A 23,727-nucleotide genomic window follows, 5' to 3' on the forward strand; every position below is an offset into this window, starting at 1 on the left:
CTGCGCCTCGTCACACAGCCTCTGGGTCGGTCACAGGGTGGAGTTCCCCCACACTCTCCCATCGCACACTCTCAAGCTCAGACACGCAATGAAACTACCTCGGCACCGTCCCATCACAGGCACCCGGAGTCAGTTATAGAGTGAAGGTCCCTGTAGGCCATTAAATCACAAACATCCTAACTGGGCAGACACAAACTCGGGTTCCATCTGCAATGTCGTGTCACACATTCTCGAGGACAGTCGAAGAATGAAGCTCTTGTCCCACGGTCCCATCATACTTCCCAGTGTCAGACACAGAGTGATGTTCCTTCCACACTGTCCCATCATACTCTCCCAGTGTCAGACACAGAGTGATGCTACTTCCACTCGGTCCCATCATACTCTCCCAGTGTCAGACACAGAGTGATGTTCCTTCCACTCTGTCCCATCATACTCTCCCAGTGTCAGACACAGAGTGATGTTCCTTCCACGCCGTCCCATCATACTCTCCCAGTGTCAGACACAGAGTGATGCTACTTCCACTCTGTCCCATCATACTCTCCCAGTGTCAGACACAGAGTGATGCTACTTCCACACTGTCCCATCATACTCTCCCAGTGTCAGACACAGAGTGATGCTACTTCCACACTGTCCCATCATACTCTCCCAGTGTCAGACACAGAGTGATGCTTCTTCCACTCTGTCCCATCATACTCTCCCAGTGTCAGACACAGAGTGATGCTACTTCCACACTGTCCCATCATACTCTCCCAGTGTCAGACACAGAGTGATGCTACTTCCACACGGTCCCATCATACTCCCCCAGTGTCAGACACAGAGTGATGTTCCTTCCACACTGTCCCATCATACTCTCCCAGTGTCAGACACAGAGTGATGCTACTTCCACTCTGTCCCATCATACTCTCCCAGTGTCAGACACAGAGTGATGCTACTTCCACACTGTCCCATCATACTTCCCAGTGTCAGACACAGAGTGATGCTTCTTCCACACTGTCCCATCATACTCTCCCAGTGTTAGACACAGAGTGATGCTACTTCCACTCTGTCCCATCATACTCTCCCAGTGTCAGACACAGAGTGATGCTACTTCCACTCTGTCCCATCATACTCTCCCAGTGTCAGACACAGAGTGATGCTACTTCCACACTGTCCCATCATACTTCCCAGTGTCAGACACAGAGTGATGCTACTTCCACACTGTCCCATCATACTCTCCCAGTGTTAGACACAGAGTGAATCTCCCTCCACACCGTCCCATCACACTCTCCCAGTGTCAGACACAGTGATGCTTCTTCCACACTGTCCCATCATACTCTCCCAGTGTCAGACACAGAGTGATGCTCCTTCCACACTGTCCCATCATACTCTCCCAGTGTCAGACTCAGAGTGATGCTACTTCCACACCATCCCATCATACTCTCCCAGTGTCAGACACAGAGTGATGCTTCTTCCACTCTGTCCCATCATACTTCCCAGTGTCAGACACAGTGTGATGCTCCCTCCACACCGTCCCATCACACACTCCCGGGGTCAGACACAGAGTGATGCTACTTCCACTCTGTCCCTTCATACTCTCCCAGTGTCAGACTCAGAGTGATGCTACTTCCACACCGTCCCATCATACTCTCCCAGTGTCAGACACAGAGTGATGCTACTTCCACACTGTCCCATCATACTCTCCCAGTGTCAGACACAGAGTGATGCTCCTTCCACACTGTCCCATCATACTCTCCAAGTGGCAGATTCAGAGTGATGCTACTTCCACACTGTCCCATCATACTCTCCCAGTGTCAGACACAGAGTGATGTTCCTTCCACACTGTCCCATCACACACGACCGGGGTCAGCCTCAGACTGAAGATTTCACTCCACCACACTATCACACACTCCTTGGGTCCAACATGGAGTGAAGCTCCCTGCGCACTCTCCCATCATACAGCCCTGCGGACAAACACAGAGCGAAACTCCCTCCACACTACCCTATTACACCTGTCCGTGATCAGAGAGGAAATTGTGTACAGTTCTGGTCAACGAATAATCGAAAAGATGTCAACAAAATAGAGACAGTACAGTTCATTTACTAGAATGTTACCTGGGTCTCCGCACCAAAGTTACAGAGAAATGTTAAACAAGTTAGGTCTTTATTCTTTGAAGTGTAGAAGGTTGAGGGCGGACTTGACAATGAATTTAAAATTATGAGGGGGATAGATAGAGTTGACGTGGATAAGCTTTTTCCAATTGAGAGTAGGAGAGATTCAAACAAGAGGACATGAGTTGGGAATTCAGGGGAAAAACACACATGACGCCCCCCCCCCAACAAAACGCACTCATTCAGCCACTCTTCCCACCATAGCTTCCCATCAGAGGCACACTGTGTCAAACACAGAGTCCTATCAGACAGACACGGGCTGAGTCAGATTTAAGCTCCTTGCACACCGTCCGATCACACACTCACACGGTCTGACGCAGATTGAATCTCTCTCTCCACGGACCCATCACAGACACCCGGGGTCAGACGTAAAGTGAAGCTCACTGCCTTTCGTGCACTCACACCGTCCAGTCACACTCTTACGGGGTCAGATTCTGGGTGTTTCTCATTCCACACCGTCTCACCCCACACTCCTGGGGTCTGATAGAGTTAAGCTCCCTCTACACCACCCCTCACACACTTCCTGGGTCAGAGAACAGAATTTTGATCTCTCCACAAAGTCCAATCACACACAGCCTTGGTCAGACACAGTGCGAATCTCTTCTCCACGGCTCCATCGCACACTCCAATTGTCAGACACAGAAATAAACTCCCTCAACGTACATTACAAATTTCAGAGGGAGAGTGATTCCCCCTGTACATCTTCTCAGCGCACCACACAGCAAAGTACCAGAAACAGAAGTAAGCTGCCTCCACACGGCGGCATCACACACTCACCGGGTCAAACACAGAGTGAATCTCCCTCCATACCATCTCTTCACACACTCCCGATGTCAAGCACAGAGTGACGCTTCCTCTCTCCATGCCTGCCCTGTGATGAGGACCGGGTGAAAGAGGGGATGATACCTCACCTCTTCTGCTGGTCAACAATTCACAGATTTGAGCCTTGGTTTCGTTGACAGATCTGTACTTCGTTTCCATTTTAGTGAACTGGTGACGGAGATCGCTGTGCATTCGGTTAAGATCGGACAGATTAGAGTTGAGCGCAGAGAGCTTGGATTGAAGGGTTGAGTTTAACTCATGGTAGTTTCGGTCGGAGGTAAACGGAGACTGAGGAATCTGTGATACTGAGAGAGATGGTGATGGATGTTTAGTGTTTACAGTGACACGTGAGTCAGCGTCACGCTACCGAACGGGTCACAGAGAGTGTTGTGTCAGTGTCACGGTGAAGGGTGTCACAGTAAAGGATGTGCTGGGGGCACAGCGAGTGGAGTCGGCGCCACCTTGAGGGGCGTGTCTGTGTCACGCTGTGTGGTATATCAATGTCCCGGTGAGGTTTTTGTTGTTACCATGGGGATCTGCGTCAGTATCGTGCGGGGCATGTCCGAGTTGCTCTGAGGGACTTGTCCGTGTCACTGTGATAGGAGATTCTGTGCACCGGCGAGAAGTGTACCAGGACACAATGAAGTATATCTCGATGTCAAGACGAGGAAAATGTCACCGTGAGGAGACTTGTGGTGTCACCGTGGGTGGAGTATGTGTGTCATCATGTGGGGTGCACTGGTCTCACAGAGCGGGGTATGTCTGTGTCACGGTGAGAGACATGTCATGGCCACGGTGGGTGTGAGAGGGTCACGCTGAGCTGTGCGACGGCACTATGGAGAGTACACGGAGAGTACTATGTCGGTGTCTTTGAGAATTTAGGTACCGGCATCTGTTAAGGGGTTTGCCTGTGTCAGGGTGAGGTGTGGGTAATTGCCTCAGTAAGTGGTGCATCGGTGTTATGTTCATGGGTGATACTGCCTGGGTAATGGTTTGGGGTACTTGTAAAAACCTTGGGGTTTTCCTCTACCCCACAAGCCAAGACCTTCTCTTGCTCCCTTCTTTCTGTCCACAACCCCTTATTAATCTCCTTTTCTTGCTACCCTATATTCCTCAATAGACCCATCTGATCCTTGCTTCCTAAACATCATGTATGCTGCCTTCTTCCATCGGTGTTACAGTAAGGGGTGGGAGTGTAGGTTTCATTTTATAATCTCAGTATATTCCACTCTCTTTATTTACGGTCTGACTCCATCCGGAGACCGTTCCACTCACCATAGATCGAGAGACCGACCACAATCACGATTAGGGCGGCTGTAACTAGGCAGAGTAGGCAGATCAGACGGTACGGTCTATTTCCGATTTTCACTTTCGACTCCCGTTCTTCCGCAGCTGTGGAGATACCGTGAGATCATAGGATGACAATAAATACTTATTAAGACCATAGGAGCTACTTAATCAATACTTTACCTCATTATCTTAGTGATTGTAGTGATGACTTGCAGCAGACTGAAACATCTGAGCATGTAGATATTAAGAAAGAGGATGGAATGGAGCTTTAAGAAAGCATCGAGTTTGATAAGTCGCCGGTACCGGACGAAATATTCCCCAGGCCACTGTGGGGCGAGAGGGACGAGATTGCTGAGGCTCTGGCGATGATCTTTGCATCATCAATGGAGACGTGGGAGTGCCCAGAGGATTGTTAGGTTGCGGATGTTGTTCCTTTATTCAACAAAGTGAGAAGAGATAGCCCAGGAAATTATAGAGCAATGAGTCTTACGTAAGTTGATGGAGAAGAATGATATAATTAGGAGTCAGCATGGCTTTGTAAAAGGCAGATCGTGCCTTACGAGACTGATTGCATTTTTGCGGGGATGTGTCTAAACTCATTAATGAAGGAATGGCAGTTGATGTAGTGTATATGGGTTTCAGCAAAGCATTTTATAAGGTACCCCACGCAAGTTTTACTGAGAAAGTAAGGAGGAATGGGATCCAAGGGGATATTGTCTTGTGGATCCAGAACTGGCTTGCCCACAGAAGGCAAAGAGTGTTTGTAGATGGGTAATATTCTGCATGGATGTCGGTCACCAGTGGAGTGCCTCAGGGATCTGCTCTGTGACCCTTATTCTTCGTGACTTTTATAAATGAACTGAATGAGGACGCGGAGGGATGGGTTAGTAAGTTTGCTGACGACACAATGTTTAGGGGTGTTGTGGATAGTTGGAGGGCTGTCAGAGGTTACAGCGGGACATTGATAGGATTCAAAACTGGGCTGAGAAGTGGCAGATGGAGTTCAATCCAGTTAAGGTGAAGTGGTTCATTTTGATAGGTCAAATCGGATGACAGAATATAGTATTAATGATAAAAGTCTTGACAATGTGGAGAATCAGCGGGATCTTAGTGTCCGAACTCAAAGCAGCTGCGCAGGTTGACTCTGTGGTTACGAAGTCGTACGGTGCATTGGCCATCAACAATCGTTGAATTGAATTTAGGAGCCGAGAGGTAATGTTGCAGCTGTATAGGACCCTGGTCAGACCCCACTTGGAGTACTGTGCTCAGTTCTGCTCGCCTCACTATAGGAAAGACGTGGAATCCATAGAAAGGGTGCAGAGGAGATTGACAAGAATGTTTACTGGATTGGTGAGCATGCCATATGAGAATAGGTTGAGTGAACTCAGCCTTTTCTTCTTGGACCGACGGAGGATGAGAGGTGACCTGATAGAGGTGTACAAGATGATGAGAAACATTGATCGTGTGGATAGTCAGAGGCTTTTTCCTACTACTGAAATGGCTCGCACGAGAGGACATGCTTTTCAGGTGCTTGGAAGTAGGTACAGAGGAGGTGTCAGGATTAAACCGAACCATACTGAATTCTTTGTCAGTCAGCTACGCTACCCACAACACGAAATTTCTTCGTATCATCTGCAAACCTACTAGCCCTACTGACAGTCAGGAGAGGGAAGGAAAAGAAGCAGGTATTAGAGAGCACCCCAGTGTCTGTGCCCACTAACAATAAGTATTCCTGCCTGATTACTGTTGGGTGGGGACGGCCTACCTGGAGGAAGCAACAGTGGTCGCGCCTCTGTAACAGAGTCTGGTCCTGTGGCTCGGATGTGTAGGGAAAGGAAGAGGAATGCAGCAGCGATAGGGGACTCTGTAGTTGGGGGGTCAGATAGGCGATTCTGTGAACGCAGAAAGAAACGCGGATGGTAGTTTGCCTCCCGGGTACCAGTGTCCGGGATGTTTCTGATCGCGTCCACGATATCTCGTAGTGGGAAGGAGAAAAGCCACAGATCTTGGTGCATATTGGTAGCAACGACAAAGGCTGGGAAAGGGAGCAGGTCCTGAAGAAATACTACAGGAGTTAGGGAAAAAAAAGTTAGGAAGCAGAACCTCAAAGGTAGTAATCGCGGAGTTCCTGCCTGAACCACGTGACAGTGAGAATAGGAATAGAATGAGGTGGAAGACAAATGCGTGGCTGAGGGATTGGAGCAGTGGACAGGAATTCAGATTTCTGGATCATTTGGAGCTCTTTTGGGGCCAGGGTGACCTCTACAAAAAGGATGGGTTTGCACCTGAATCCGATGGGGACCAATTTCCTGGCGGGGACGTTTGCTAAGGCTACTGGGGAGAGTTTAACCTGGAATTGCTAGGGGTTGGGAACCGAACTGAAGTGACAGAGGAAAGGGAGTTTGGCTCACAAATAGAGAAAGTTTGGAGACAGTGCGAGAGGGAGTATAGTCAGGTGATAGAGAAGGGACGCGCTCAGACCAATGGTTGGCTCACAAATAGAGAAAGTTTGGAGGCAATGGAGAATGGAAGGATAGGCAGCTGATAGAGAAGGGACGCGCTCAGTCCAATGTTTGAGATGTGTCTATTTTAATTCGAAGAGCGTATGAGCTTAGAGCGTGGATCAGCACTTGGAGCTATGATGTTGTGGCCATTACAGAAGCTTAGATGGCTCGAGTTCAGGAATGGCAACTTCAAGTGCCGGGTTAAGATGTTTCAGAAAAGATAGGGAGGAAGGAAAAACAAAAGGTGGGGGCATGGCACTGTTGATCAGGGATACAGTCACCGCTTCGGAAAAGGAGGACGCCATGGAGGAGTTGTCTGCGGAGTCTCTGTGCGTTTACGTTAGGAATATGAAGGGGTCAATAACTCTAATGGGCGTTTTGTATAGACCATCCAATAGTAACAGGGACATTCAGGAGCAGAGAGGGAGACAGATTCTGAAAAGGAGTAATAACAACTGGATTGCTTTGGTGGGGGTTTTTAATTTCCCAACTATTGATTGGCATCTTCCTAGAGTGAGGGTGTTGAGATGGGGTAGAGTTTGTTGGGTGTGTTCAGGAAGGATTCTTGACACAATATGTAAATAGTCCTACAAGATGAGAGGCTGTACTTGATCTGGTATTGGGAAATGAACCTGGTCAGGTGTCAGCTTTCTCAGTGGGAGAGCATTTTGGAGATACTGATCACAATTCTAACTCGCTTACCATAGCATTGGAGAGGGATAGACACAGACAAGTTAGGGAAACGTTTAATTGGTTTCAGGGAAACTATGAGGCTATCAGGAGGAAGTTGTAAATTTGAATTGGAAACAGATGTTCGCAGGGAAACGTACGGAAGAAATGTGGCAAAGTTCAGGGGGTACTTGTGTGGGGCTCTAAGTAGGTGCGTTCCACTGAGACATGGAAAGAATGGTAGGGTGCAGGAACCGTGGTGTACAAAGGCTGTTACATATCACATCAGAAGAAAAGAAGACCGTACGAAAGTTTCAAAGACAAGGTAGTGATATGAATCTAGAAAATGTTAAGGCGAGCAGGAAAAAGCTTAAGAATGAGATTAGGAGAGACAGAGGGAGCCATGAGAAGGTCTTGGCGGTCAAAATTAAGGACAAACCCTAAGGCATTCTATAGGTATGTTGAGATCAAGAGGATGCGACGTGAGAAAATAGGTCAAATCAAGTGTGACGATGGAAAAGTCTGTATGGAACCGAAGGAAATAGCGGAAGTACTGAATGAATATTTGCTTCTGTATTCACTACGGAAAATAATCTTGGAGATTGAAGGGATCACTTGCAGTGGATTAAAAAATCTTAAGAATGTAGAAATTAAGAAGGAGGATGTGCTGGAGCGTTTGGAAAGCATCAAGTTGGACACGTCACCGGGACCGGATGGGATGTACCCCAGGCTACTGTGGGAAGCGAGGGAGGGGATTGCTGAGCCTCCAGCAATGACTGTTACATCATCAATGAGGACGGGAAGGTTTTCGGAGGATTGGAGGGTTACGCATGTTGTTCCCTTATTCAAGAAATGGAGAAGGGATAGCCCAGGAAATTATAGACCAGTGAGTCTTACTTCAGTGGTTGCTTAGTTGATGGCGAAGATCCTAAGAGGCAGGATTTATGAACATTTTGAGAGGTTTAATATAAATATGAATAGTTATCATGGCTTTGTCAAAGGCAGGTCGTGCCTCACGAGTCAGATAAAGTTTTTTGAGGACGTGACTAAGCACATTGATGAAGGTAGAGTCGGAGATGTAGTGTATATGAATTTTAGCAGGGTATTTGATATGATACCCCAAGCAAGGCTTATTGAGAAACTAAGAAGTCATTGGATCCAAGGGGATATTGTTTTGTGGATCAATAACTAGCTTGCCCACAAAAGGCAAATTATGCTTGTGGAAGGGTCATATTCTGTATGGACACCTGAGACAAGCGGTGTGCCTCAGAGATCTGTTCTGCGCCACCTACCCTTTGTGATTTTTATAAATAACCTGGATGAGGAAGTGGAGGGATGGGCTAATAATTTCGCTGGTGACACTATTGTTGGAGGTGTTAAGGATAGTGTGGAGGGTTGTCAGATGTTACAGCGGGACATTGAAAGGATGCAAAACTGGGCTGAGAAGTGTCCGATGGAGTTCCACACAGATAAGTGTAAGGGGTGGTTCATTTTGGTGGGTCAAATATTTTGGCAGAACATAGTATTAATGATAACACTCTTGGCAGGGTGGAGGATCAGAGGGATCTTCGGGTCTGAGTCCATAGGACACTCAAAGCTGCTACTTAGGTTGACTCGGTGGTTAGAAAAGAAAAACGGCAAATTGTCCTTCATCAATCGTGGATTTGAATTTTGGAGCTAAGAGGTAATGTTTCAGTTATGTAGGACACTGTTCAGACCCCAGATGGAGTACTGTGCTCAGTTCTGGTTGACTCACTAAAGGAAGGATTTGGAATCTATAGAATGGATTCAAATGAGATTTTCGAGGATGTTTCCTGGATTGGGGAGCATGCCTTATGAGAACAGGTTGAGTGAACTCGGTGTTTTCTGTTTGGAGCGACGGAGGATGAGTCGTGTCACGGCTGAAATGTTTGCCACAAGAGGACACACGTTTAACATGCTGGGGAGGAGGTGCAGAGGACATGTCAGGGGTAAGTGTTTTAAGCAGACAGTGGTGAGTGCGTGGAATGGGCTGCCGGCAACGGTGCTGGAGGCGGACACGATAGGGTCATTTAAGGACCTTTTGGATAGATACATGGACCGTAGAAAAATAGTGGGCTATCGGTAAGCCTAGTAATTGCTAAGATGGAGACATGTTCGGGACAACTTTGGGAGCCGCAATGCCTGTATTGTGTTGTAGGTTTTCAATGTTTCTCACTATATGAAGGACCTGGAAACCGTAAGAGATTTACAACGATGTTTTTTTCAGGGCAGAAATGGTTAGTACGAGAGGGAATAGTTTGAAGGTGCTGGGAAGTAGGTGTAGAGGAGATATCAGAAGTAAGTTTTTTACACAGGGAGTGGCGAGTGCGTAGAATGGGTTACCGGCGGCGGTGGTGAAGGCCGAAATGATACGTTCTTTATAGGACTCCTGGATAGTTACATCCAGCTGAGAAGAACAGAGGGCTATGGGTAAAGACTTGGTAGTTCTTAGGTGGGGATATGTTCGGTACAGCTTTCTGGGTCGAAGGGCCTGTATTGTGCTGTATGTTTTCTATGTTTTTTATGTGTCTAAAGCAGCCCTCTACAATTTAATCCAGATCATTTATATACATCACGGATAGGCGAGGTCCCAGTAACATCCAGAGATACAAATCCTTTCATAGTTGTAGAGCAGCGTAATACAATCACAGAATGCAGAGTAAAGCGTCAGAGTTACAGAGAGAGGGCAGTGTAGGAAGACGATAAGGTGCAAGGGGCTACTACGAGGTCGATCGTGAGGTCAGAAAGCCATCAGATCACTCTATTTACGACGAGGTAGGTCGTAAGGTCAGGAGGCTGGATGATGGAGGAGGGAGAGATGTACTGGATGGCGTGAGACCCAGGGAGAGCTGTCGGGCTACTTTGATCTGGAAGGACGGATCAGGCACGGGGAGTAGATGTAATCTACCTAGACTTTAACAATGTCTCAGATGGTACAAAACTCCGGGGTGCCGGGAGACAGAGGACACAGGATTAGGTGACGAGGAGGAGAGAGAACTGAGGGGGAGAGGGGGTGTTAGTGCGAAAGGAAGTAGACAGGGACGAGAGAGGGGGAAGGAGAAAAGAAGGAGAGATAATAGGGGAGGTGTCTGGGACAGAGGGGGGAGAGTGGGGAAATGGGGAGATAGAACGGCATAGACGGGCAAAGTCTTTTTTAGGAGAGTGGTTGGGGAGAATCGGGAACCGAATAGAGGAGGAGATTGGTGTAGGAGAGGGGCAGAGAGTTTGGGGTGAAAGTGGAGGAGTGCGAAGGAGGAGAACGAGGATGTTGTCTAGTCTCGAGGGACTGATTTGTGCAGAGAGGTCGGACAGGTTGGGACTTTAATTCTTGGAACGTAGTGGTGACCTCACAGAGACGTATAAAACCACGAGCGCTGAATGGGGAGGGTTTAAACTAGATTTGGAGGGGGGTGGGAACCGAAGGACCAGAGCTGAACATGGAGCGGGGGTGGAAATAAATTGTGTTAAAAGTTCATGCAAAGTCAGAAATAGAAGTGTTGTGTATGGGTGTTACAATCTTCGGAGGCGTGTCTATTTCAATGCGAGGAGTATTGTCCGGAAGGCAGACAAGCCGAAGGCGTGGATTGACACGTGTAATTATCACATCACAGCCATTAGTGAAACTTGGCTACAGGAAGGGCAGGACGGCAGCTTAATGTTCCAGGGTTCCGATGTTTCAGACGTGATAGAGACAGAAGGATGAAGGGTGGGGGTGGGGATGGTGACATTGCCAGTCAGGGAAAATGTTACAACAGTGCTTAGGCAAGACAGATTAGAGCGCTTGGCTACCGTGGCCATATGGGTGAAGCTGAGAAACAGGAAAGACATGATGACCACATTAATGGGGTTGTATTATAGACCACGCAATAGTCAGTGAGAATTGGAGGAGCAAATCTGCAGAGAGACAGCAGACAACTGCAGTAAACATAAAGTTGTGATAGTAGGGTATTTTAATTTTCCACATATTGATTGGGATTCCTACACTGTTAAAGGTCCAGATGGTTTAGAGTTTGTAAAACGTCTTCAGCAAAGTTTTCTATCTCAATATGTGGAGGCACCAACTAGAGAGGATGCAGTTTTGATCTCCTATTGGGAAACTAAGTTTGGACAGTTGACAGAAGTCTGTGGGGGCAATCACCTAAGGACAGTGATCATACCGCCTTTAGTTTCAACTTGATCATGGACAAAGATAGATCTGGTCCTGGGTTGAAGTTCTAAACTGGAAAAAGGCCAAATTTGAAGAAATGGTTTAAAAAGTGTGGATTGGGAAAGGTTGTTCTCTGGCAAGTATGTGATTGGTAACTGGGAGGCCTTCATAGGAGACATTTTGAGAGTGCAGAGTTTGTATGTTGCTGTCAGGATTAAAGGCAACGTGAATAAGATTAAGGAACTTTGGTTCACGAGGGATGTTGGAAATCTGATAAGGAAGAAGAGAAAGATGTATGACAAATATAGGCAACAAAGAGGAAATGAGATTCTTGAGGATCATAAAAAGTGCAAGAAAATGCTTAAGAAAGAAATCAGGAGGGCTAAAAGAAGATATGATGTTGCTTTGGCAGTCAAGTTGAAGAATAATCCTAAGAGCTTCTACAGGTATAGTAAAAGCAAAAGAACAGTAAGGGCTAAAATTGATCCTCTTGAAAATCAGAGTGGTCGGCTACGTATGGAACCAAAATAAATGGAGGAGAACTTATTTTTTTTTTGTATCTGTATTTACTAAAGAAACTGACAAGGTATCACTATGGAAATTGGGGAAACAAGTCGTGAGGTCATGGATCCTAAAGAGATTGAAGAGGAGGAGGTGATTGCTGTCTTGAGGCAAGTCAGAGTAGATAAATCCAAAGGCCCTGACAAGGTATTCCCTCGGTTCCTGAAGGAGACTCGTTTTCCAATTGCAGGGGCCCTGGCAGAAATATTTAAAGTGTTCTTCTTCTCAACCACTGAGGTCAGGCTAACTGATCTATAATTTCCTTTCTGCAGCCTTCTCCCTTTCTTAAAGAGGGTAGTGACATTTACAATTTTCCAGTCCTCTGGCACCATGCCAGAATACAATGACTGAATTAAAGGGATGACTTGCAGTGGATTAAAAAGCTTAAGAATGTAGAAATTAAGAAAGTGCTGGAGCTTTTGGAAAGCATCAAGTTGGACAAGTCACCGGAACCGGATGAGATGTACCCCAGGCTACTGTGGAAGCGAGGGAGAGATTGCTGAACCTCTAGCAATAACCTTTACATCATCAATGAGGACGGGAGGGTTTCCGGAGGATTGGAAGGTTGCGAATGTTATTCCCTTATTCAAGAAATGGAGGAGGGATAGCCCAGGAAATTATAGGCCAGTGAGTCTTAATTCAGTGGTTGCTTAGTTGATGGAGAATATCCTGAGAGGCAGGATTTATGAACATTTTGAGAGGTTTAATATAAATATGAATAGTTATCATGGCTTTGTCAAAGGCAGGTCGTGCCTCACGAGTCTGAGAAAGGTTTTTGAGGACGTGACTAAGCACATTGATGAAGGTAGAGCCGGAGATGTAGTGTATATGAATTTTAGCAGGGTATTTGATATGATACCCCAAGCAAGGCTTATTGAGAAAGTAAGAAGTCATGGGATCCAATGGGATATTGTTTTGTGGATCAATAACTAGCTTGCCCACAAAAGGCAAATTATGCTTGTGGAAGGGTCATATTCTGCATGGACACCTGTGACTAGCGGTGTGCCTCAGAGATCTGTTCTGCGCCACCTACCCTTTGTGATTTTTATAAATAACCTGGATGAGGAAGTGGAGGGATGGGTTAATAATTTTGCTGGTGACATTATGGTTGGTGGTGTTGTGGATAGTGTGGAGGGCTGTCAGATGTTACAGCGGGACATTGATAGGATGCAAAACTGGGCTGAGAATTGTCCGATGGAGTTCCACACAGATAAGTGTGCGGGTTTGTTCATTTTGGTGGGTCAAATATGATGGCAGATTATAGTATTAATGATAAATCTCTTGGCAGTGTGGAGGATCAGAGGGATCTTCGGGACTGAGTACATAGGACACTCAAAGCTGCTACTTAGGTCGACTCGGTGGTTAGAAAGGAAATACGGCAAATCGTCCTTCATCAATAGTGGAATTGAATTTAGGAGCTGAGAGGTAATGTTGCAGTTATGTAGGACACTGTTCAGACCCCAGATGGAGTACTGTGCTCCGTTCTGGTTGACTCACTAAAGGAAGAATTTGGAAGCTAAAGAATGGATTCAAATGAGATTTTCTAGGATGTTTCCTGGGTTGGGGAGCATGCCTTATGAGAACAGGTTGAGTGAACTCGGCGTTTTCTGTTTGGAGCGACGGAGGATGAGTCGTGTAAGGGCTGAAATGCTTGCCACAAGAGGACACACGTTTAACGTGCTGGGGTGTAGGTGCAGATGACATGTCAGTGGTACGTGTTTTAAGCAGACAGTGGTGAGTGCGTGGAATGGGCTGCCGGCAAAGGTGCTGGAGGCGGACATGATAGGGTCATTTAAGGACCTTTTGGATAGATACATGGACCGTAGAAAAATAGAGGGCCATCGGTATGCCGAGTAATTTCTAAGGTAGAGACATGTTCGGGTCAACTTTGTGAGCCGAAACGCCTGAATTGTGCTGTAGGTTTTCAATGTTTCTCACTATATGAAGGACCTGGAAACCGTAAGAGATTTACAAGGATGTTGCCTGGATTGGGGAGCATGCCTTATAAGAATAGGGTGAGTGAACTCGGCCTTTTCTCCCTGGAGCGATGGATGAGAGATGAATTGATAGTGGTGTACAAGATAAGGAGGGACATTGATCGTATAGATCATGTAGGCTTTTTCTCAGGGCTGAAATGGTTAGCACGGGAGGGAATAGTTTGAAGGTGCTGGGAAGTAGGTGTAGAGGAGATGTCAGGGGTAGGTTTTTTACACAGGGAGTGGCGAGTGCGTAGAATGGGTTACCGGCGGCGGTGGTGAAGGCCGAAATGATACGTTCTTTATAGGACTCCTGGATAGCTACATCCAGCGGAGAAGATCAGAGGGCTATGGGTAAAGGCTTGGTAGTTCTTAGGTGGGGACATGTTCGGCACAGCTTTGTGGGTCGAAGCGCCTGTATTGTGCTGTATGGTTTCTATGTTTTTTATGAGTCTAAAGCACCTCTCTCCAATTTAATCCAGATCCTTTATGTACATCACGGACAGGCGAGGCCCCAGTTACATCCAGAGATACAAATCCTTTCATAGTTGTTGAGCAGCGTAAAACAATCACAGAATGCAGAGTAAAGCGACACAGTTACAGAGAGAGAGCAGTGCAGGAAGGCGATAAGGTGCAAGGGGCCACGACGAGGTCGATCGTAAGGTCAGGAGTCCATCTAATCGCTCTATTCGATAATCTGATATCTCAACCCCACCACACCCCCACCCCGATGGGGGGGAGTCCGGGATGGGTGGGGTTCTATGATTAATCTGGCAGCTGCACCGAAGCAGCAGGAAGTGTAGACAAGTGTCCACGGAGGGAACATGGCAGTTTTCCATCTTTGGGGAGAGGCATCAAGACGGCTGATGAGACAATATAGGTGGCATGATGTGCAGGGACTTCAATAAGGCAATCGTTGGGCTGCTCTGCATAATGGGGTGCGGCCTAGAGCGATTAGACAGACCGATTTGATTGCGGATGACCCGCTTGTCCTGATTGGTTGATAAAATGCGCACTGACATTAACAAGTACAGTCACAAGATCCCAGATGGCAGATCACTCTGGGAGATGGAAGAGAGGAAGCGAGGGAGAGACGCGGAGAGAATTGACTGATGAGAGAAGGAGGGAGTGGGGAAGTAGGGAGGGTGGAAGATGGAGGAGGGAGAGAGGTACTGTATGGCGTGAGACCCAGGGAGAGCTGTCGGGCTACTTTGATCTGGAAGGACCAATCAGGCTTCGGGAGTAGATGTAATCTGCCTAGACTTTAACAAGGTCTCAGATGGTACGTTGCTTCCGGTGCCGGGAGACAGAGGGCACAGGATTAGGTGAAAGTGGATGACGAGGAGGAGAGGAAGCTGAGGGAGAGAGGGGTGTTAGTGAGAAAGGAAGTAGACATTGGCGAGAGAGGGGTGTTAGTGAGAAAGGAAGTAGACATGGGCGAGAGAGGGGGAGGGAGAAAAGGAGGGGAGCTAATAGGAGAGGAGAGTGGAGCGGAGGAGGAAGAAAGGGGAGATGGGGAGATAAAAGGGCAAAGACGGGGAAAGTTTTTTTAAAGAGTGGTTGGGGCGAATCGGGAACCGAGTAGAGAAGGAGATTGGTGGAGGTGGAGGATAAGGGTGTACAGGAGGGGCAGAGATTGTGGGGTGGGTAATGTGAAAGTGGAGGAGAGCGAAGGAGGAGTACAAGGATGTTGTCTAGTCACGAGGGACTGATTTGTGCAGAGAGGTCGGACAGGTTGGGACTTTAATTCTTGGAACGTAGTGGTGACCTCACAGAGACGTATAAAACCACGAGCGCTGAATGGGGGGGGGGGTTTAAACTAGATTTTCAGGGGGGTGGGAACTGGAGGACCAGAGCAGAACATGGAGCGGGGGTGGAAATAAATTGTGTTAAAAGTTCATGCAAAGTCAGAAATAGAAGTGTTGTGTATGGGTGTTACAATCTTTGGAGGCGTGTCTATTTCAATGCGAGGAGTATTGTCCGGAAGGCAGACAAGCCGAGGGCGTGGATTGACACGTAGAATTATCACATCATAGCCATTAGTGAAACTTGGCTTCAGAAGGGGCAGGACGGCAGCTTAATTTTCCAGGGTTCCGATGTTTCAGACCTGATAGATACAGAGGGATGAAGGGTGGGGTTGGGGGTGATGACATTGCCAGTCAGGGAAAATGTTACAACAGTGCTCAGGCAGGACAGATTAGAGGGTTTGGCTACTTGAGGCCATATGGGTGGAGCTGAGAAGCAGGAAAGACATGATGACCACATTAATGGGGTTGTATTACAGACCACACAATAGTCAGTGAGAATTGGAGGCGCAAATCTGCAGAGAGACAGCAGGCAACTGCAGTAAACATACAGTTGTGATTGTAGGGTATTTTAATTTTCCACATATTGATTGGAGCTCCCATACTGTTAAAGGTCCAGATGGTTTAGTGTTTGTATAATGTCTTCAGCAAAGTTTTCTATATCAATATGTGGAGGTACCAACTAGAGAGGATGGAATTTTAGTTCTCCTATTAGGAAACGAGTTAGGACAGGTGACGGAAGTCTGCGTGGGGAAACACCGAGGGACAGTGATCATACAGCCATTAGTTTCAACTTGATCATGGATAAAGATAGATCTGGTCCTCGGGTTGAAGTTCTAAACTGGAAAAATGTCAGATTTGATGAAATGAAAAATGATCTAAAACGCGTGGATTTGGGACAGGTTGTTCTCTGGCAAGGATCTAATTGGTAAGTGGGAGGCCGTCAAAAGAGAACTTTTGAGAGTGCAGAGTTTGTATGTTCCTAACAGGATTAAAGGCAAAGTGAATAAGATTAAGGATCCTTGGTTCTCTAGGGATATTAGAACTCCGATAAAGAAAAAAGAGAGAATGTGTGACATGAATAGGAAACAAGGAGCAAATGAGATTCTTGAGGAGTATAAAATGTGCAAGAAAATGCTCAAGAAAGAAATCAGGAGGGTTAGAAGAAGACGTGAAGTTGTTCTGGCAGTCAAGGTGAAGGATAATCTGAAGAGCTTCTGCAGGTATATTAATTGCAAAAGGATGGTAAGGGATAAAATTGGTCTTCTTGAATATCAGAATGTTCGGCTACGTATGCAACCAAAAGAAATGGAGGAGAACTTAAATGTTTTTTTCTGTATCTGTATTTACTAAGGAAACTGACAAGGTGCCTAAGGAAATGAGCGAAATAAGTAGTGAGGTCATGGAATCTAAAGAGATTGAAGAGGAGGAGGTGATTGCTGTCTTGAGGCAAATCAGAGTAGATAAATCCCCAGGACCTGACAGGGTATTCCCCCGGACCTTGAAGGAGTCTAGTGTTTGCAACTGCAGGGGCCCTGGCAGAAAGAATTAAAATGTCGGTATCCACGTGTCAGGTACTGGAAGATTGCAGGATAGCTCTTCCGTTTTTCTGTTGTTAAAAAAAAAGTCTCTAAAAATAATTTTAGAAATTATAGGCCGGTAAGTTTACCATCAGTAGTAGGTGAATTATTGGAAGGAGTACTAAGGGATAGAATCTACAACTATTTGGATAGACTCATTAGGGAGAGTCAACATGGTTAGAGCGTGGTAGGTCATGTTTAACCAATCTTATACGGTTTTTCGTGGAGGTTACTAGGAAAGTGGATGATGGGAAGGCGGTGGATGTTGTCTATATGGACTTCAGTAAGGCCTTTGACGAACTCCCGCATGGGAGGTTAGTTAGGAAGATTCAGACGCTAGGTCGCAGTCGCAGTAACATCAAGAAAGAAGAAACCCCTTACATGTACATGGTGAGGTAGTAAATTAGATTAGCCTTTGGCTCAAAGTGAGAAGTCAGAGAGTAGTAGTGGAGGATTGCTTCTCTGAGTGGACGCCTGTGACTAGTGGTGTGCCACAGGGATCAGTGCTGGGTTCATTGTTACTTGTCATCTATATCAATGATCTGGATGATAATGTGGTAAATTGGATTAGCAAACTTGCTGCTGATACTAATTTTGGAGGTGTATTGGACAGTGAGGAAGATTTTCAAAGCTTGCAGAGGGAATTGGACCAGCTGAAAAACTGGGCTGAAAAATGGCAGATGGAGTTTAATGCAGTCCAGTGTGAGGTATTGCACTATGGATGGACAAACCAAGGTAGTTCATAAAAGGTAAATGATAGGACACTGAGGAGTGCAGTAGAACCGAGGGATCTGGGAATACAGATAAAATGATTCCCTAAAAGTGGGTTCAGAGGTAGATAGGGAATTAAAGACAGCGTTTGGCACTTTGGCCTTTCTAAATCAAAGTATTGATCATAAGAGTTGGAATGTTATGATGATGTTGTATAAGACATTGGTGAGGATGCATTTAGAGTACTGTGTCTAGTTATAGTCATCTAATTACAGGAAGGATATTAATATGGGAGAAAGAGTGCTCAGAAGAATTACACGGATGTTGCCGGGACTTTAGAAACTGAGTTACAGAGAAAGGTTGAATTGGTTAGGACTTTATTCCCTGGAGCGTAGAAGAATGAGGGGAGATTTGATCGAGGTATATCTACTTGGATAGAGCGTTGGCTGTTTGGCAGGAAACAGAGAGTGGGAATAAAGGGATCCCATTCTGGGTGGCTGCCGGTTACCTGTGGTGTTCCACCGGGGTCCGTGTTGGGGCCGCTTCTTTCTACGTACTGTATCAACGATTTGCATTATGGATAGATGGCTTTGTGGCTAAGTTTCCTGACGATACAAGGATAGGCGGAGGGGTCGGTCGTGCTGAGGGGAGAGAGTCTGCAGAGAGACTTGGATAGATTGGGGGAATGGGGAAAGAAGTGGCAAATAAAATTCAATGTTGGACAGTGTACGGTCATGCACTTCGGTTGAAGAAATAAACGGTCAGACTATTATTTTAATGGGGAGAGAATTCAAAGTTCTGAGATGCAACGGGACTTGGGAGTCCTCTTGCAGGATACACTTACGGTTAACCTCCAGGTTGAGTCGGTGGTAAGGAAGGCGAATGCAATGTTGGAATTCATTTCTAGAGGAATAGAGTATAGCAGCAGGGATGTGATGTTGAGGCTCTATAAGGCACTGGTAAGACCTCCCAGGTAATACTATGTGCAGTTTTGGGCTCCTTATTTAAGAAGAGCTGTGCTGACGTTGGAGAGGTTTCAGAGAAGATTCAATTGTATGAATCCGGGAATGAGAGGGTTAACATTTGAGGAACGTTTGACCGCTCTTCTACTGTACACCTTGGAGTTTAGAAGAATGTGGGGGTCCTCATTGAAACATTTCGAATGTTGAAAGGCATGGACAGAGTGGATGTGGCAAAGTTGTTTCCCATGGTAGGAGAGTCTAGTACGAGAGGGCATGACTGAAGGATTGAAGGGCGCCCATTCAGAACAGAGATACGAAGACTATTATTTTTTTTAGCCAGAGGGTGGTGAATCGGTGGAATTTGTTTCCAAGGGCGGCAGTGCAGGTCAGGTCATGGGGTGTATTTAAGGCAGAGATTGATAAGTATCTGAGTAGTCAGCACATCAAAGGTTATGATGAGAAGGTCAGGATCTGATCGCTCTAGGAGGCTGTTCGAAAATCTGATAGCTCCCCAACCTCCCTCCCCCCGCCCCAACGATGGGAGGGAGTCCGGGTTGGGTGCGGGTCAATGATTATTCCTGCACCGAGGCTGGAGGAAGTGTGGACAGTGTCCACGGAGAGAACATGTCAGATGTCCATCTTTGGAGAAAGGCACCAAGACGGCTGATGAGACAGTGTAGTTGACGTGATGAGCAGGGACTTCAATAAGGCATTGGCTGGGCTGCTCTGCATAATGGAGTGAGGCCTAGGGCGATTAGACTGACCGATTTGATTGCGGATGACCTGCTTGTCTTGATTCCCAGATAAAATGTACACTGACTTTAACAAGTTCAGTCACAAGATCCCAGATGGCAGATCACTCTGGGAGATGGAAGAGAGGAAGGTAGGGAGAGACGGGGAAAGAAATAGCTGATGAGAGAGGAAGGGAGTGGGGAAGTAGGGACGGTGGAAGATGCAGGAGGGAGAGAGGTACTGGATGGCGTGAGACCCACGGAGAGCTGTCGGGCTACTTTGATCTGGAAGGACGGAGCAGGCACGGGGAGTAGATGTAATCTACCTAGACTTTAACAAGGTCTCAGATGGTACAAAACTCCGGGGTGCCGGGAGACAGAGGGCACAGGATTACGTGAAAGTGGATGACGAAGAGGAGAGAGAGCTGAGGGAGGGAGGGGGTGTTAGTGCGAAAGGAAGTAGACAGGGACGAGAGAGGGGGAAGGAGAAAAGGAGGGGAGATAATAAGGGAAGAGAGTGGGGCAGAGGAGGCAGAGAGGGGAGATGGGGAGAGAGAAGGGCAAAGACGGGGAAAGTATTTGTTTTTAAGAGAGTGGTTGGGCAGAGTCGGGGACCAAGAAGAGGAGGAGATTGGTGGAGGAGGAGGATAAAGGTGTAGGGGAGGAGCAGAGAGTGTGGGGTGGGTAATGTGAAAGTGAGGAGTGCGAAGGAGGAGAACGAGGATGTTGTCTAGTCTCGAGGGATTGATTTGTGCAGAGAGGGCGGACAGGTTGGGAATTTAATTCTTGGAACGTAATGGTGACCTCACAGAGACGTATAAAACCACGAGCGCTGAATGGGGAGGGTTTAAACTAGATTTGGAGGGGCTTGGGAACTGGAGGGCCAGAGCAGATCATGGAGCGGGGGTGGAAATAAATTGTGTTAAAAGTTCATGCAAAGTCAGAAATAGAAGTGTTGTGTATGGGTGTTACAATCTTCTGAGGTGTGTCTATTTCAATGCGAGGAGTATTGTCCGGAAGGCAGACAAGCCGAGGGCGTGGATTGACACGTGGAATTATCACATCGTAGCCATTAGTGAAACTTGTCTACAGGAGGGGCAGGACGGCAGCTTAATGTTCCAGGTTTCCGATGTTTCAGACGTGACAGAGGCAGAGGGATGAAGGGTGGGGGTTGGGGTAGTGACATTGCCAGTCAGGGAAAATGTTACAACAGTGCTCAAGCAGGACAGATTACAGGGCTCGGCTACCGAGGCCATATGGGTGGAGCTGAGAAACAGGAAAGACATGATGACCACATTAATGGGGTTTTATTACAGACCACACAATAGTCAGTGAGAACTGGAGGAGCAAATCTGCAGAGAGACAGCAGACAACTGCAGGAAACATAAAGTTGTGATAGTAGGGTATTTTAATTTTCCACATATTGATAGGGGCTCTCATACTGTTAAAGGTCCAGATGGATTAGTGTTTGTATAGATAGATAGATAGATAGATAGATAGATAGATAGATAGATAGATAGATAGATAGATAGATAGATAGATAGATAGATAGATAGATAGATAGATAGATAGATAGATAGATAGATGCTTTATTCATCCCCATGGGGAAATTCAACTTTTTTCCAATGTCCCATACACTTGTTGTAGCAAAACTAATTACATACAATACTTAACTCAGTAAAAAAAAAATGTGATATGCATCTAAATCACCATCTCAAAAAGCATTAATAATAGCTTTTAAAAAGTTCTTAAATCCTGGCGGTAGAATTGTAAAGCCTAATGGCATTGTCTTCAATATGTGGAGGTACCAACTAGAGAGGATGCAATTTTAGATCTCCTATTAGGAAACGAGTTAGGACAGGTAACGGAAGTCTGTGTGGGGAAACACCGAGGGACAGTGATCATACCGCCATTAGTTTTAACTTGATCATGGATAAAGATAGAGCTTGTCCTAGGGTTGAAGTTCTAAACTGGAAAAGGGCCAAATTTGAAGAAATTAACAAAGATCTGAAAGCGAGGATTATTTCTCTGAGTGGAGGCCTGTGACTAGTGGTGTGCCACAGAGATCAGTGCTGTGTCCATTGTAATTTGTCATCTATATCAATGATCTGGATGATAATGTGGTAAATTGGATCAGCAAATTTGCTGATGATACTAAGTTTGGAGGTGCAGTGGACAGTGAGGAAGATTTTCAAACCGTGCAGAGGGAATTGGACCAGCTGGAAAAATGGGCTGAAAAATAGCAGATGGAGTTTAATACAGACAAGTGTGAGTTATTGCACTTTGGAAGGACAAACCAATGTTGAACATACAAGGTAAATGGTAGGCCACTGAAGAGTGCAGTGGAAGAGAAGAATCTGGGAATACAGTTACAATAATTCCCTAAAAGTGTCGTCAAAGGTAGATATGGTCGTAAAGAGAGCTTTTGGCACATTGGCTTTTATAAATGAAAGTATTGAGTATAAGAGTTGGAATGGTATTGTGAGGTTGTATAAGACATTGGTGAGGACGCATTTGGACTGTTGTGTGCAGTTTTGGTCACCTAATTACAGGAAGGAATTAATAAGCTTGAAAGATTGCAGAGAAGGTTTACAAGGATATTGACGGGACTTGTGAAACTGAGTTACAGAGAGAGGTTGAATGGGTTAGGACTTTATTCTCCAGAGCGCAGAAGAATGAGGGGAGATTTGATAGAGGTATATCTACTTGGATAGAGCGTTGGTCGTATGGCAGGAAAAAGAGAGTGGGAAGAAAGAGATCCCATTCTGGTTGGCTGCCGGTTACCATTCGTTTTTCACAGGGGTCCGTGTTGAGGCCGCTTCTTTTTACGTTGTATATCAACGATTTGGATTATGGAATAGATGGCTTTGTGGCTAAATTTGCTGATGATACAAAGATAGGGGGAGGGGCCGGTAGTGCTGAGGAAACAGAGAGTATGCAGAGAGACTTGGATAGATTGGGGCAATGGACAAAGAAGTGGCAAATTAATTACAAAGTCGGAAAGTGTACGATCATGCACTTTAGTAGAAACAAATAAACGGGCAGGCTATTATTTCAAAGGGGAGTGAATTCAAAGTACTGAGATGCAACGGGACTTGGGAGCGCTCGTGCAGGATACCCTAATACTCCAGATTAACCTCCAGGTGGAGTCGGTGGTGAAGAAAACGAATGCAATGTTGGCATTTATTTCGAGAGGATTAGAGTATAGGAGCAGGGATATGATGTTGAGGCTCTATAAGACAAAGGAGCAGAAGTAAGGAGCAGAAGTAAGACCTCACTTGGAATACTGCGTGCAGTTTTGGGCTCCTTATATAAGAAATGATGTGCTGACCTTTGAGAGGGTTCAGAGAAGATTCAGTAGAATGATTCCGGGAATGAGTGGGTTAACATATAAGAAACATTTGTCGGCTCTTGGACTGTGCTCCTTGGAGTTTAGAAGAATGGGGGGGGGGGGACCTCATTGAAACATTTCGAATGTTGAAAGGCATGGCACAGAGTAGATGTGGCAAAGTTGTTTCCGATGGTGGGGGAATCTAGTACGAGAGGGCATGAATTGAGGATTGCAGGGCGCCCCTTCAGAACAGAAATGCGTAAAATATAAATTAACCAGAGGGTGGTGAATCTATGGAATTTGCTGCCTCGGGCAGCAGTGGAGGCCAAATGATTGGGTGTATTTAAGGCAGAGATTGATAGGTCTCTGAGTTGTCAGGACATCAATCGTTATGGTGAGAAGGCGGGGAATGGGACTAAAGGGGAGATTGGTTCAGCTCTTGATGAAATCGCGGAGCAGACTCGAAGGG

At 46.3% G+C, this 23,727-nt stretch overlaps 1 protein-coding gene across 1 annotated transcript in view; it reads right to left on the bottom strand.

Annotated features, from left to right (window-relative positions):
* The window catches only part of LOC140720079 (uncharacterized), a 42,075-nt gene that overhangs the window by 3,540 nt on the left and 14,808 nt on the right, over positions 1 to 23,727 (bottom strand). Inside the window, exons 5-6 of the mRNA XM_073034978.1 lie at positions 4,246 to 4,362; positions 3,060 to 3,275 (exon numbers count right to left, since the gene is read on the bottom strand). Of these exons, the coding sequence (XP_072891079.1) occupies positions 3,060 to 3,275; positions 4,246 to 4,362 (333 nt within the window). The remainder of the gene's footprint in view (positions 1 to 3,059; positions 3,276 to 4,245; positions 4,363 to 23,727) is intronic.

This window comes from Hemitrygon akajei, unplaced genomic scaffold (genome assembly GCF_048418815.1).
Source record: "Hemitrygon akajei unplaced genomic scaffold, sHemAka1.3 Scf000036, whole genome shotgun sequence".
NCBI lineage: Eukaryota > Metazoa > Chordata > Chondrichthyes > Myliobatiformes > Dasyatidae > Hemitrygon > Hemitrygon akajei.